Source organism: Rhinoderma darwinii, chromosome 2 (assembly GCF_050947455.1).
Source record: "Rhinoderma darwinii isolate aRhiDar2 chromosome 2, aRhiDar2.hap1, whole genome shotgun sequence".
NCBI lineage: Eukaryota > Metazoa > Chordata > Amphibia > Anura > Rhinodermatidae > Rhinoderma > Rhinoderma darwinii.
The window spans coordinates 437,282,294-437,299,157 of NC_134688.1; the positions used below are offsets into that span (position 1 = coordinate 437,282,294).

Here is a 16,864-nt window from a genome sequence, read left to right on the forward strand (position 1 = left end):
GAAGCTTACTACATACATTTATACATTGGGGTAGATTTACTAAGACTAGCGTTTAATACGTCGCTGTAGTAAGAAGTAACAGATTTATTAAGAAGCGCACACCTCTTGATAAATCTGTTCCATCTTTCCGCGGTCTTGTTCCATCGAATGGACAAAAAAAAATGCCTACCTTACTGCTCCTCGTTACTTCTCCCTTTCGGGTTCCCTCAGCATGCTGTGGCTTATACAAGGTCCTGCCACCAAGCAGTGTCGGGCCTTATATGCAACACAGCACTCAACATCATCAGTTCTGCATCATATACAACGTCGTGACGCTGCCCAGCGTCAGTATGTTGTGTCAGCAGTGGCCATTAGTGAGAACCTAGGTACGGGGCCTGACATAGGCTTCTACCCTGCTCCGCTCCGCACAGTGCTGCCGTAAACTATCATAAAATTGGTGAACAGTGGTGGCCCCGTACCCTTTTTGTAAGCCACGTCCACTTTTTCTAAAAGTTCAGAGGGCAGCGTAAAGGGCCCAAAAGTCACAATTTTAAACGCGAATTGCAACTTCTGGGCCTTTTTGCATCTTTTCGATGCCAGAAAACTGGTGTAGAAAGGTTGATGAATTCCCCCCATTGAGTATGCAGTAAGCTCCTAAGTGGTGATAATATATGTCTATGCAGGGGATTTTCTGTGTCCAAAAATTGGAGCTCCAATTGCTGTAAAGATATATTAAGAAATTAATCAGCACAATAGGTTAACACGCTGTTAAAAGATGGACATTCAATTTAAATAAATAATTTTGCTGGTGCTCATCACTGGTGCTTGGCAGTAATGTATTATTCCCCGAGACATTTCTTTTACAACATTCCATCTGCATTACTTGTCTACCATCAGACGCTTTTCTCAAAAGGCAATTCAGGGTGAGCAAACATTCAGCTCGGACTTGGAAACAACCTTCAGTTTGCTTCCTGTACTGCTGTGTTTGGACATCTGGGAGTTGATTTGGGAATATCATTTAAATGTTCGACCTTCAGCCCCAGCACGTAGCACGCAGGCTGAGATATAAACTTTGGCTCCTTGCCGCTGGTAAATACAAATATCTAACCTTTCAAAAATGTAAAAAGATTTTAAAAACTTTGAAAAAATATATTTAGTGGTTTTATAGACAGGGAGGTGTATAACTTCTGAAAGAAATACATAACTTTGCCCGCCACAGTTTTTATATTTTTTTTCTATAATGTATGGGATAATATTCAGAATGTAATATATAGTAGGCGGTAAATTATTTTGTATAATAATCAAACACATTAGCTGCTGCAGAAACTCGTTGGAGGAAAGGGGAGCTTTATGTCAGTCACTGAAGTACATGAGAATCACCCTCTTAGGCCAGGGCCACGCTGACACTTTTTGTAGCGCCACTGATTGATTTTTAAGTTTTGAGCCACAGCTGCAGTCCAAATAAATACATTGAGCTGCGTGCAATCTTGTGGACTGCAGCTGTCACTCAAGAGTTAAACTCAAGCAGTAGCGCTACAAAAAGTCTAGGTGTAGACCTGGCTTTACTCTGCAGTAGCTGAGGTGTGTATTATGAGATTCTGCAGCAACTGGGGCTGTATTATACAAACCAGTGCTGCCCCAGAACTTCTTTGTAAAGACTAAGCTTCATTTCAATGACTGACCCCTTCCTCGTAAGAAGCGATGATTGAGCAGCTAGGGTTTGCATTATAGAATATCACCCAGTGCAACAGCTGCTGCAGAACAATGGCACTTTGGGGCCCCCAAACAGTGCCTGCCACTATGCCACCCTAAACAATTCCTACGCATGTCAAGTCTAAGTATTTCCTGTGACAGTGAACCCCAAACAGTGCCTGGCACAATAACCTCACATACAGTGCACCCCAAACAATGCCAACTACAGTGCCCCTGATTCAGTGTCACCCTCAATGTCTTTTGGGGGTCTGGCGTCCGGCGTAAAAGGACATTTTAGAGGAGTACTGCACCTGGTTGCTGCCAGCCAATTAGCACAGCTAGGAGTGTTGTCGGTGATACTGATTGGTTGACGGCATTTGACAGGACTCTCCAGACACAGCTCGTCCCAAATGTCCTTTTCAGCTGGATGACAGGTCCAATATACAGTCACCTAAATTCGGGTTCTGGGAGCATTACTAGAAGTAAATCCTAAATGTACAGTGAGAATTTAACCCCAACATGGAGCTACACCAAGGAAACAGACCTGGTCATAAAGGTCTTGCCTGTCATGGAGGGGTTAACTCATATTGTACTGTCTAGTACCTTTCATAGGCGGGAAGCAATAGATATCTATCGGGAGAGATGTTATGCCATGTATCATGATTGATCTGTGTAATACACCGGCCTACTTTTCACTTTCCACCAGCGATACATGATAAACGAACGCTGGGTCTCCCCTGGACTCTTCACAGCAAACGAGACAGGCAGATGGAACGGGCTAATAAAGTCTCAGCCTCCTCGCTGCCTTTCAGTTAAAGCTGATAAGTGTCTCTCTAATTTGTCATTACATATCAAATCATCTCCCCGCCACTAAACTAGATTTCAGCCCGGCCATTCATCCCTTCAGAACTTGGACCGAGAAGCAAATTAGTAACATAATTTCTAGAGTAATGACACGGAGTTGCAGGGGTCATTGACCACATTGTAATGGAACATAGAGCTGTAGGCCATCGTCACCTATTGAGGTCTTCATGAGGCATTGCATCTATTCATCTCAGCAGAAATCCCAGTTACAGGTGTTATTTTGTGCTGCAACCAGTCACCAAGGGGAAACCTAATGTGTTCGTTTCTTATTGAGTGATTTGTGAAATCAGCATTGACTCCCCGTTGCCTCGGGCTATAGACTTCTCGGGATGTTTTATTACAGGCTGCTCAAACAGACGATGATCTATGGCTTCCATTCTGCGCCTCTCTATTTCTGTTATCACAATACTTGATTACAATACTTGCTAATGTGTCTTCATAAATGGTGTCGGCGTGTCGCTGCACTTTATTATTATTTTTAAGGAAATATTTTTAACTTTATTTTTCCTCTAGTTATTCTCCCCTGAGCTCTGCTGCTTTTGTGTTAAGAATGCTTCAAAAACTTGGCACATTTTAAGAGTGACTTGGCAGACAATGAACACCCAGCAGGCTACAATATTGTATAATTCCTTCTAAGCCCTGGCATCGAGGCTGGAACGTGCCAGTATCTCGGATCCTGATTAAGCCTCTGAAAGCTCCTGGGGTATAGCTTGCAAAAAATAAGTATTCCAGCGACCCAGCTTAAGTTTCTATGAATAACACTGTTTGTACTGAAAAGTACAAACATTGTTTCCATGCGGGATCGGTCCTTAACTAATGTTATAGTTTTATACCCGCCGTGAATGTTCTCTAAAATGTGCTAGCAGTATAAAAACAGCCTACACTAATATATTCCACTTGTAGTAAAGATACCATTTTAATAGTTACCCATATCTGCCAATATTGAACATTTAAAGGGGATGTCTGCTCTTAGACAAACTACTTGTTACAACTAGCAAAATGGTGTATACCGTGTGTGTGTGTGTGTGTGTGTGTGTGTGTGTGTGTGTGTGTGTGTGTGTGTGGCACTATGGGGCATTGTACAGTGTAGGGGGCACTATAGGGTATCATACTATGGGGAGGCAATGGGTGCATGATACTGTTTGGGGAGGCACTGTAGGGGCATGATCTTGTGTGAGGGCACTGTGAAGGCAGGATACTTTATGGGGACACTTTGGGGGCCTGATATCTTGTGGGGCATACCACTGGGGCATGATACTGTGTGGGGGCACTCTGGGGGCTTGATACTGTGTGAGGGCACAAAGGGAACTTGGTATGTATGGAAAGGGATAAAACGGGGCTTGACTGTAAAAAAAATTGCCATGTGGTCAGCCTGACTTTTTATTGGGGTTTCAAATATGACCTTTAAATGCATCAGAGGGTAAGATCAAGCCAGTGAAATAAAAATTCATTAACACATAAAGCCCATTTACAAAAAAAAACAACGTTTCTCTACTGTCCGCTGTTCAGATATCACAGTCCAAAACATAGTGAGAGTCATGTCAGTGGAGTACCCACCATAGAGGCAAGGCACAAAATGGCCGCAGTGGAAGGGGGCCTGGCAATGAACTGCTTCTTCTGCTAGTCGTTGTGGCTACCTGCAACCACTCACTGCACACAGATTTATAAAGATCTCATTGAGTTCAATACTAGTTGTATAAATTCATAGGCGGCTAGCTCCCCCTAGTGGTGGAGGCAGGCAGCCAGCATTATATAATTTGCCAATTTAGAAAATGTCCCTCAAATATAATAAAGAACAAAAAAAAAAAAAAAAAAAGATAATCTGAACAGAATGTTGGACCTAAAAAAGTAGTGGTGGAAATTAACTACAATGACGGTATCGTTTTTAGGAGCTCTCAGTGGGGATTGGTGCCCATTCTCCATTTTGCCATTCTGTCCTTTAAATTCGACGTAAACCCTTACACAATGCCCCTGCTTCTATATAGCTGTTAGAAGGAATACTCCATCTGTTATCTATGGATGGCAGTGCTTCTGCCCCAACATTATCATGGGAAAGGCAGGTGCACCATGTGAACCTGCCTTCTCCTGGGCCCCGGTTTGAACAGATGACACATGCGGGCTGCCATTTGGGCATCGCTGGTCTAGAGGAAGGGAGGTTTCACCATCAGCACAAAAAGGGCTTTCACTGTAAGGCTACGTTCCATTAATGTAAACACTGAAGTTACGTCTGGAATTTCCGTGCAGAAATTCCGTAGCGTATTACAGTAGAAGCAGGGCGAATGAGATTTGTATAACGCTGCGTAAAACCGCAAAAATGACAGGTGGAAATTGACTTGCGGTGCTGATTCTTAATTCTGCAGCATGTCAATTTCTCTTGCGAAAATGCTGCTGAAGTTGCACAGTGTTTACGCTAAGTGTGGACGTAGCCTAAGAGCTGGGAGACTTTGGCTCTCTCTACCAAGTATGTTGTGGATGAAAGATTTCAAAAGAGGCCTTGATGCTTTCTTAAAATAAATTATTAAAAGACGATGTCACCTCTCCTGCATGTTCATTTTAGCAAATACTTGTATTCCCCATAAAATAATAATTATGGAAGATCTTGCCTCAGAACTCCTTATTGTGTCATTCCTCTGTTATTCCTCCTAGAAATTTATGAATAAATGGACAACTGGGTGGTAACTTTCCCCTTGCTAAAGGGGCGTGTCCCTACACAGTCTCTCTGTGATCACTGATTGAACATTGTCAGTCTATTTAGGGACACCCCAGTAACTGATAAACACCCAGTTGTCGATTTATTTGTACATTTCTGGGAGGAATAACAGAGGAACGGCACAATGTAGAGTTATTAGAAAAGATGCTCTAGAATTGTTATTTCATGGGGAGTACAATTATATACCGAAACAGACATGTCAGGAGAGGTGACTGGTACTCTTTAATAAAAGTGTACTAGATAACTGGAGATGCGTCCTTGATCTAAGAAATAATTTTGATATATTTGGAACTGGGAAGGATTTTTATTTTTACACTAACATAATTACAATTGGCAAGTTCCTACATTTTTTTTATCCTTCATCTAAATCAAAACTACAGCAATAATAGGTTGAGCTAGACTTTCTTTTTTTTTTTTTCATCTGTACAATGCTACTATGTGTAAGCTACATCATGTAATATGATGGCATGCCGCACAAGGCATTGTGGGACAGACATCGCTGTTGTTGCAGTGCCCTGGATGTAATGGAGCATTCTGTTCTACCTTTCTAGGTTGCTTTACCCATTGTAGTATAATCGTACTTTTATGTGACAACAATTTCATTGTGCCACTGTCACATCTAGTCATTGTCAGTGCATACTGTGCAACAATAAAGAAAAACAATGTTTTCGGTTTTCAGTGACTTCTTCAGTTGAAAATGACCCGCTGCTTCCTTTCAGACATAGCCAGGAACCATGTTGACAGACATATTATACTTGTCTGCTAATAACGCTAGATAATACTAGATAACCTGACGTTTTCATACCGATTTCATGACAGAATCTGAAAATGCATCTCATCAGTTTAATGTGTACTTGTTTAGCCATATCTTCAGGCTCTTTCAGTCATAATGATCGCCATATTCTAATTAGTGCTGCGAAATATGACACCAAACAGGGCTTTAATTTCCTGTTGATTTAAACGACAAGAAGTTATTTTTCTTTTTGGCAATAGAAATTCCGGCAAGGCACAATAGCGCCATCTTCTGGCTATATAATTCAGTTTCATTGAAATGGGAATATAATATACTGCATTTAAAACGTTGTAAAACATTGGAGAGTAAAACTTTAACACATCACATAAATAGTGTAATATCGTAGTTAATTTTCTGTGGTTTAAAAGTGTGATTCTAAAATATATATTTAGAATGCCATTCATCAGTATATTTCACTAGTATGTAATATATAAGACTCCTTATAATATAATGACGAGAGCACAAGAAGAGATGTTTGTATGTTTTCTATGTGATTGTTTTTTAATTAATGAGCTTTTAAATATTTTGCCTCCAAAACATTTTCATACACCCAAGAACTAAGAGTCTATTCACACAACAGAGTACAGAGCCATAGATATTCCATATGCCGCCATATGGCGCCTCTGTTCGGCACTGTAAGAGTATGTTCACATGTTAGTTTCTGCAGAAACAGCAGTTCTATACTTTAAAACGGGGCTGTTTCTGCAGGATGTACATGAATTTTTACAAACCCGATTCAAATGTCACAGAAATTTCTGAAACAAATCTGCCACATGTGAACATACCCGAATATGGAGATATTCTCCCCTAGAAGCTGTGCGTTCAGATTCATATGAAATTCTACAGAAAAGGCTGAGAAAATTCTTAGAAAACGGCATGGCTGGAAAATTATTTATTATGGTGCCTAAAACACTGTCTGATGTAGAAAAAAAATGGGAAACATTTTTTTCCTTAAATAGGATTTCCAAACAAATGGCCATATAATAGTAAATCAGAAATTAAAGTAGTTACCAAAGTTTGGTCATTCTTGTTATTTTACTTTCAGAGATATTGGCATTTTTCTGTTTTGCTGCGGCAGACATTTTGGTGGCAAACAGGAAGTGCGGCCATATTGGTTGTCGGCTTAGTAGCTTCTTAAAAACTGCTGGTAATTTGTCACTTTGTTGCTGATTGAACATGCTGACAGAATGACCATTTATCACCAGTTTCTGGGAAGCGATCTCAAAGTTGTCAACCAATTCGATTTCACTTCCTGTTGTCACTTTTGCAAAAATGGCCGCCACAACTGAATAGCAAAATGTCAATATATCTGAAAGTAAATGAAATATAATAACCAAATTTTGGCTAATGCTGTAATGTCTGCTTTGATAATAAAATGACCTTGTAGTGGCCGTCGCTCCCTGCCACCGTGTTTCAATACCTGCTCCCAGCATCCTCCTGGCTCCCAGCATTCTGTCCTGGGTCCTAATTATTTCACCCAGCTTTCCCTGGGTATTTAGGGTCCTCCCCTTCTTGTGATCTTTGCCAGAACAATTTGGTTCTTCTTAGTGTGCCTAATGAATTAGATGCTATATAGTTTATTGGACTTCTGTCTTTACCTTTTGACCATCCTTGCTTGATGCCTTACCACTTGCTTAGTGACCCGTTACGAACCTCTGCCGGCTGCCCTAACCTTTTGCTCTGCCTGACCTCACTTACTTGCACTTCACCTGTTACGTTTGCCATCACCAAGGATGACTACTCCAGATCCCTTTATAGGTGTTAAAGGGTAAATACTAGGGGTTCCCCTAGAGTCTAGGGGAACCCCTAGTATTTACCGACTCTGTTCCCCGGTTTAGCCCTACGTCAAATCCCTTGTTGACAAAGTGGGTTTCCACTACCCTCTGCTGGCCCGTGACAGACCGATTTTTTTAGGTGGAAATCCTCTTTAAATTTCTAATTTAATGCAAAGTGGTGAGTGTCTGTAAAATCCTTAGTGCAGCGTCTGCCCCTTCTTCATTCTCGGTGAGTGTTACCAAAAGACAAACTTCACACATTCACAATTTCTATATTAATAACACTTCTTTCTTTCCTCTTGAATGAATAGGACTATACAGAATTCTGTGACCAAACCACCTTGTCCCGCAGGCTCCATCCATCATAAAACTGCTTTCCCACATCATGCTGTGCTAATACTCATCTAACTGTGTATGATGATATGCATGAGCTGGGAATCATGGCTTTTGCTCCGTTCATCTGAATTTTTCACACCTCATAAATGACAAAGTAAGACGATCTTATCTAAATGCATCCAGCAGTGAACCCAGTAGTTGGTTATTCTGACATATTGTTTTGGAGGATTTCCGCTGTAGTTAGAAGCCTGCACTCAGCAATGAGGGCCCCCTCCTGACATGGGAATCCATGATAGTTTGAGGATATTGTCCAGAGCATTCTAGTATTTTTTCCTGTGTGTACCTGATCTCACTGCTATCAGACATATTCCAGCTAAAGACAGGGGCGTTAATGGAATTCTTAGGGCTCCATAGCAAAATGAGATTGGCCCCTGAAACAGCAGCATAAGTAGCAATGATTAAAGGTATAGATAATAGCGCCATATATCAGAGAACCACCATAATAGCGCTAGATAGATACAAAAGAATCACCAACGTGTTATTCCCCCACAAAATTAACAATGTTCTTGCCCCTGAGTGGGTAACCTCAACCCCTGGGCCCTATAGCAGCTGCTATAGTTACACCCAATGCTATAGACATACAGATGAAATGCAGATACAACTGATAATCAATAAATAGTCTGTGTCTCCCTAACAATCTGAGTATCCCTAACTAATTGCTTCTATGTTATCCTGATAATGAACATAATATTGTAATATGTAGATGGTAAACAGACTATTATAAGCCAGGTAGACGTCTTCTCCTCCGCAGATTCGGCTGAGATCACTTGATGCAATTTCTATGTATAGAGGATACATGGAAGCTGCATCTCAAAAGTGAAAATTTGTAATAAATGTAAATTACAAAATTGTTTCTAATCAACAAATTACATACACTTAAGGCCCCATGCACACGACAGAAAAAAACCTCCGTTTTTGTGGACCGCAATTGCGGTCCGCAAAAACTGAGCCATTCACTTTCATTGAACACTGACACCTTTCCGTAGCACTACGGAAGGGTGTCAGTGCCGTGGAAATGTTCCGGGAATTATGGAACATGTCCGTTCTTTCGCATTTTGCGGGCCGTGCTCCCATACTTTGTATGGGAGCACGGCCCGAAAATGCGGCTGTCAGTCAGCGGCCGGCCGTGCCCGCAATCGCGGGCCGTGATTGCGGGCACGGTCGTGTGCATGGGGCCTAATAAAAAAAATGGCTGCAAAGGATTTCACAGCCTTTCACTTTACTAGTAGGAAAGTTAAAGGGTTATTCCCATCTAATATTGTTATGGCATTTCATGTTAAGGCCGAGTTCACACAGAGTTCTTCTGCAAGCAGAAAAAAATCTGCCTCCAAATTCATTCCTCTTTTTCTGCGTTTTTCACTGCGTTTTTGTCCGCAACTGTTGAAAGTAATGCAAAGACCGCAGGAAAAATATGCTGCAAACAACGCTCATAAACTAGCACTATATGCTTTTTCCGGCCTCCCATTGATTCGGAGGTCAGAGGCAGTGAATGCGGGAAGTAAGAGCATGCCATTTTTCTTTTCCACCAGTGGCAAATAGCCGCCCGGGAAAAAATGCCTCTTCTCCCCCATTGAAATCAATGGGGGACAATTTGTGCTGGTTTATACACGCTGATTCTAACGCGGCTTCTGCTCCAAAATTAGCTCGACAAACTCAGTGTGAACTGACCCCAAAATGCATCTGCCATAAGGACAGATCCTATTAAAATGGCCATCCATGAGATATAGGTTAGAGGGTACATTTGCTCAAGGCTCCATTGAAGAAAATGGGGCAATTGCCGCAGGGCTCCACCAGTTAAAGGGGTTGTCCACGACCTGACAACTGACGAACTAGCCACAGGATAGGTCATCAGTATATGATCGGTGGGAATCCGATACTTGGACCCCGCACCGATCAGCTACTCCGATTGCCTCCATCCCCCCGAATGTCGTGAACGGTATTCGGTGCCGGAATCAGATGGCTTCACCCACTGCATAGCGGCCATGCTGCAGAGCTGCAGCTCTGCTTCTATTCACTTGAATAGGAGTAGAGCTTCAGTACTGCAGCTCGGCCGCTATTCCGGCATGGACGTCTGGTGCCTGTGGATAGGTCACCAGTTGTCCGATCGTGGACAACCCCTTTAAGGGCATCCACCATCTTCATACACAATAGCCTAAACTTGTGTCATTACTTCAGCTCAGGTATTATTTATGAATTTACAGTGTTATTACATTGACACTACATATCAATGTTATTTGAGCACTGTTATGTTTTTACATTATGGCGCTATTATTTTCCCCTTTTTTGGCAGTTTTGTATGGATCCTGTTTAGTGGCATTATTTAGCTACTATTGTGGCAGCATTACTCTCCATTTCATATATTCAATTTAAATGGCATGGGACAACCCCATATGTTTGTCCGTGGGTCCCCACAGACCTTGATCCGGCCATACATTTGCTTCTACTAAACAGCCTCATGAAGTAACAATGAAGTAAAATCTTGCACATGCTAAATGAAAATGCTCCTCTCATTGATCCCTCTTGGCCAAACAGAAGCACTCAGGAGGGCACATGTGGTTCGTCCTAGACATACCGCCTTCTTTTAGCATTGCGAGTTGGTGCATGCCAATTACATACTGTGTGTGCTGGATTTTGGCACCAATTGTCTCTTTCAGCGGCTACTTGGTAGGTACAAATGTTCCGATGAACTCATCTCTATCAGTGCATCTCGGACCCTGTTTCATGAACATAAAAAGCCATTTTCAACTGTATGAAATAGCTTAGAGCCGTCCTGCGGTTTACTTTTTTTTTAACACGGGAGCCTATGGGCAACTATACAGTGGCATCTGTCAGAGATTTAGAGATTTACGTTGGGAAATACTCCGGACGTTTACCTCAGACGCCCACTTCAAGCCTAGTGTGAATAGACCCTAACAGGCGACCAGGCACTTTCTTCTTGGGATTAGTAAGGGTTCCAGCATTCACTAACCCACAATCAGACATTCAATAGACATCAAATCGATTTAATGGAAAAACCCCTTTAATGATTAAAAAGTAAATCAGGAAACACATTCCCCCTTTCTTTTTTATTTGAAAATACCATTACAGCCCGGTTTCTTTAACATTTGCCATCTTGTGCTGTTTATTAGTGAGGCTGACAGCTGCACCCTGCGGTACTTTCCGTTCAGTCTTTCATCTTTCTGGCTGCCGCACATCTGTAATGAGAAGAAGTGAGCGGGGAGTTGGAGAGGTGAATCTTCTCAGCCCTACTGTGCAGAGTCAATTAGCTGCTGAACACCATAACACACAGTCCGCGCTTCTCAATTATTGATATCATCCCCGGTTTTTATTCTTCTCCCATGTGCCGAGAGCAATAGCATAGGTGTGTTTCTTGCACCTGAACACTGTCGCTGCTCCTGCTGGTTGTTTTTACAGCCACAACGTTCAAGGCTTATGTGTATGAATTTTTATCTGAATTTCTAACAACTAGACGAGAGGTGTGAACTGGAGATGGTAGTGAAACAAGCCTCAGTGTATCTATATTTATCTCTTTCACTCAACATAGAGATTTCCATGCAGAACCAGATGTTTTATCTATATTTTTGTAGGATTGCTAGTCATATTGCATATTTGTCACATTGAGTGATTTCTAACCTTTATACAAAATATAGTAGTAGACAAAGGGAACGTGGATTTTAACTGTATATACTCCTATCTTGCATATGAAAAGTAAGTACCCCCCTTATCAGCAGTATTTGCAACAAAAAAAGGAGAAATTATATTCAAAGTTTCACAATATATTTCTTAGGCCTTATTCACACGAAAGTGTATTACGTCCGTGATACGCACGTGAAAATCACGCGCGTCACACGGAACTATGTTAGTGAATGGGTCCGTTCAGACAGTCCGTGATTTTCACGCAGCAAATGTCCGCTGCATAAAACTCACGACATGTCCTATACCTGACGGTTTTTCCTGCATCACACCCCCATTGAAGTCAATGGGTGCGTGAAAATCGCGCACGGCACACGGAAGCACTCCTGTGTGACGCGCGTGATTCGCAAAACAGTAGATAAATGAAGGAAAAAATAAAAGCACTTCCTTCATTTATTTTTCTAAACTGCAAAACCGCGTGTCATAAGCCTGGCATATGCGTGAAAATAACACAGCCACGCATCCAACACTGATGACAAACGGAAGTGCAGCGCACGCAAAATGCTGCATTTTTTGCGCCTGCAAAAGGCACACGCTCGTGTGAATAAGGCCTTATTGCTGTTGAATTCTGGTCTAATCTTCAATAGTGATGTGAAAGAGTAATATCGGCTAATAAAAAGCATTTAGTTACAATTATTGCATTTAAAGATGGTACTGTTAGGAAAACGCCTGTTCCCTTGACTACTGTTCTAGCTTCTGGGCGGATCTGGTTTTAGTTTGAGCCTATCTCTTTTCTCTGTCCTTCTGCCAGGTGTAGGGTTAGTATTTATACCTGGCCTCCTCCACCTGTTCTTTGCTTGTGATTTTTCTGCCTGCATGGGTTTTGATCAAGCTACTTACCTACACCCTTTATCTCTGAGTTCTGGACTTCTTGGAAATTGACCTTGGTGTGCAGGGGCGTAACTAGGAAAGACTGGGCCCCATAGCAAACTTTTGACTGGGGCCCCCCCTCCCCTGGGTGTCACACAACCCCCCCCCCTTGTAGATAGTGCCTTTTTTACAGCCCCCCCCCTGTAGATAATGCCATACAGCCCCCCCTCTGTAGATAGCGCCATACAGCCCCCTGCAGATAACGCCATACAGCCCCCCTGCAGAGAACACCATACAGCCCCCCCTGTAGAGAACACCATACAGCCCCCCCTGTAGGGAACGCCATACAGCCCCCCCTGTAGAGAACGCCATACAGCCCCCCCTGTAGGGAACGCCATACAGCTCCCCCCCTGTAGGGAACGCCATACAGTCACCCCCCCCCCTGTAGGGAACGCCATACAGCGCTTCCCCCCTGTAGGGAACGCCATACAGAGTCCCCCCTCCCAAAAAAATGCGACCTACAGTGTGCCGTACAAGATACATGTATCCCCTCTCCACAGGATCTCCACAGGACAGGGGATACATGTGTGATCGCTGGCAGCGATAAGGAGAACGGGGGACTGAAAGTCCCCTGAAGTTCTCCATGACTAACCTCTGACTTCCGGCGTCTGCGCAGCTCAATAAAAATGAAAGGAGCGCTCGTCACACATGCGCGACTGGCGCTCCATTCATTTCTACGGAGCTGCCGACACAGACCCCGGAAGTCCGAGGTTTGTGATGGAGAACTTCAGGGGACTTTCAGTACCCCGTTCTCCCTATCGCTGCCAGCGATCACACATGTATCCCCTGTCCTGTGGATATCCTGTGGAGAGGGGATACATGTCCTGTGGAGATCCTGTGGAGAGGGGATACATGTCCTGTGGAGAGGGGGGGGGGGGATACATGTCCTGTGGAGAGGGGGGGGGATACGTGTCCTGTGGAGAGGGGATACATGTCCTGTGGAGAGGGAGGGGATACATGTCCTGTGGAGAGGGGATACATGTCCTGTGGAGAGGGGATACATGTCCTGTGGAGAGGGGATACATGTATTTTGCTCTATTTTGCGCCTTCAGGACCAGACACCGTTTAGCCATTTTTAGCACGTGTTCGTTAAACGGCTATAACTTTTTTATTTGTTGGGCTAACGACGTGATTTTTGCGACGTTTTTTTCCGTAGACAATGCAGGTTTAATTTATTATCGTTTTTATACACACCTTTTTTGCTATTTTAGAATTTTTATTCATAAACTTTGAAAATAATAGTAAAAAAAAAAGCTTTTTTACATTTCAGCTATTTTTTTTTGGGTAATAACATAGTTTTACCCTAAAATAGACCTTTTATTTGTGACCGTCATTGTCTACCGTAAATTTTAATATATTACATGTCTATATTAGGGTAATTGGGTCAGCGCTAGCGTTACAACAATGTTTGGCGGGGGGGGGGGGGGACGTTTTTTTTGGGGGTGGGTATTTTATGTGTATTTATTATTTAAATTTTTTTTGCACTTTACTTTATTCTTTTTTTATTATTATGGTCTGTCCCCCAAAGGTCAAAAAAGACCTTTGGGGAACTTTATATATTTTTTTTCTTTCTTTTACACCATGTTTTTCCACTGTAACTGGAGCTGCACGGCAGCCCCAGTTACAGGGGAAATAAGCCCTCTCATAGTGACGATTGTCACTAATAGGGCTGTGCTGGGTCTAGTAAGACCCAGCAGCAGCCTGCCACTAACGGCACCCGGCGATCATGTGACCAGTCACATGATCACCGGGAGGAATAGAGACAGCGCCGCTGCTGCTGTCTCTATTCCTATACACAGCGTTCATTGAGCGCTGTGTAAGAAGACATCGGAGAAGACAGAAGCAGCGAAAGCTGCTTCTATCCTCTCCTCAGGGTCCCCGGCAGTGACTGACTGCCGGGGACCCGACATTCAGCTGCCCGATCGCGCGGGCAGCAAGTTAAAACCCGAGCCGTAGAAAGTCTATGGCTCGGGTTTTAAGGACCCTGACCGCTGGCCGTAAAAATACAGCCAGCGGTCGGGAACCAGTTAATGGCAGAGCGGGGAGATACCTCCCTGCTCTGCCGTAGTGTTCAGTGGCGTCGCGCTGTAGCAGCCATAGCGGCTGCTAGCGGAGCCTCCGGCCATGGTGGGGGCCCGTGCCGGCGGGCGACACGGGCCCCCTCATGCCGCGGGCCCCGTAGCAGCCGCTACTGCTGCTACGGCGGTAGTTACGCCACTGTTGGTGTGTATTTGGATAACCCATTGTTTATCAGTTTTGATTATCTTCTCCCGGCTGGTTCTGAACTCTGCTTTACCTGATATCCACTTGCTTAGTGTTTTGGACGTTCTGTTTACCCTCCGCCTGTCTGGTTCCTGTTCAGGTTTGCCTGTATTGCACCTCTTATCCAACACTGAACTCTGCTAAGACAAACTGGGTTCTATGCAGCAAAAAACATCCTGCCTTGAGGTCGGCTCTGGCGATAACCTTAGAGTAGCCTTAGACTCTGTCGATCAGAGTTGTGATGGATTTGAGGTTGTAGATTTATTTGCACGCTTTATCCCGGCAGTCTCCAGAAGCTTTTGGGGAATTGCTCAACTTGCAATTCCATAACAGGTACGTCCACTTATTAATGGGTTTTTCTATTATATAACATTAGGTCAGCCCCTCCGGAAATTCACCAATCACCAGAATGAATGGGCCATGGTTCCTGCTGGAGTAACTGGCACAGCGCCGTTCATGTCTGTGTGGCTATGTCTGGTACTGCAGCTCAGCCCCATTCAGTCCCATTCTGGAAGTCGGACCCCAAACTAATTAGACATTGATGGCATATTCTAATAAAAGTCCATTATTGTTAGATCCTAGAAAAGCGCTTGTAAGTCGTCCTCCTAAAAATTCAATTTTTGCAAACTACCTGGAGTAGCTGTACATTTATACATGACTTGTGCCTAATATTTGCTGTTTTCTCTTCTTTAGCGGATCTCTGTTTGCGTTCCACTAAATCTGGAGACTAATTACGAACTTCTGTACCTGGCAGAACAATTTACAGGGATTCCTGTAGTATATCTGAGATTCAAACTACCAGATGTTACAAGGTAAGTAGAAGCTAATAGTAATGACCAATCAGAGATAGGTTTAAATCGATTTTCCAATGATTTTACAATATGTCAATGTCATAATATTGAGTGGGAGCTGTAAAAGATTTTTGCAACTTCCTTTGGGAATCATTGCTATGAAGGTACTGATTCTCCTTGCGGAGATCTAGCTGGTATGGAATCTTAAAGGCAATGCTCTCTGGGAAAACTGTATGCAAAATAGCTCCCCTCCGAAACGAGGAAAACTTTAAGGCATTTCACTCAGCCAACCAAATCACTATTCTGTACTGATGAGGACAATAATGCCGAAACAGTCCTGTCTACTGATGGGTGTGTCTGGTTTGGCTATTAAAACGAGTCATATTTTAAGGCTCTATAAATAGTCGGACATTAATTTACAGGGTAGTCCCCTATAAGTGGCACTAGAGAGACAGTTTTCTTCCTTCTGGAGGAGAGCTATATGTTTGTCATCTATACTAAATTGGAAATCTGATCATTTATGAATATTTAAGGTTTTTAACAGAATACACATAACAGAATAGTTTAAAGTGCAATTCTCTCATATAATCTTATCATTGGAATTACTCTCTTTTGCTGAAAGAGCCATGACAAAATAATATGCAAGTTTGCAAGATTTCTTGTCGCTACCCTTAGTATATGTCAGTCGATTACAAACTTAAGTTTACAGTAGTCTGTAATCTGTGAATTAGATCCACATTACAGACAAAGGGTCCATGCACATAGCAGTGGCAAGTGCAAGGACCAAAGTAGTCTTTTGCATAGTATTATGTATCCATACCATACAAAGTCAGTAGGGACTCTGTGTGCCACTGCACTGGTTCATGGATGTGGCAAGGCCATGTAAATAAAGCCTAATTTTAATTTGTAAAAGGTGAATATCCCATGAATCCTTGCATGTTATTACCTGCGGCTGAGTGATCCTCACAGTAGTGTGACTTTAGGAAATTGGTATTTCAACAAAACTCTAAAACAGTGGTGTCCAACTTGTGGTTCCTCA

At 42.9% G+C, this 16,864-nt stretch overlaps 1 protein-coding gene across 2 annotated transcripts in view; it reads left to right on the forward strand.

Moving 5' to 3' along the window:
• PROS1 (protein S) overlaps positions 1-16,864 on the forward strand; it is a 67,796-nt gene that overhangs the window by 40,502 nt on the left and 10,430 nt on the right. For both annotated transcript variants that reach the window (XM_075854458.1, XM_075854457.1), the window contains exon 9: positions 15,728-15,846. In XM_075854458.1, coding sequence (XP_075710573.1) covers positions 15,728-15,846 — 119 coding nt within the window. The remainder of the gene's footprint in view (positions 1-15,727; positions 15,847-16,864) is intronic.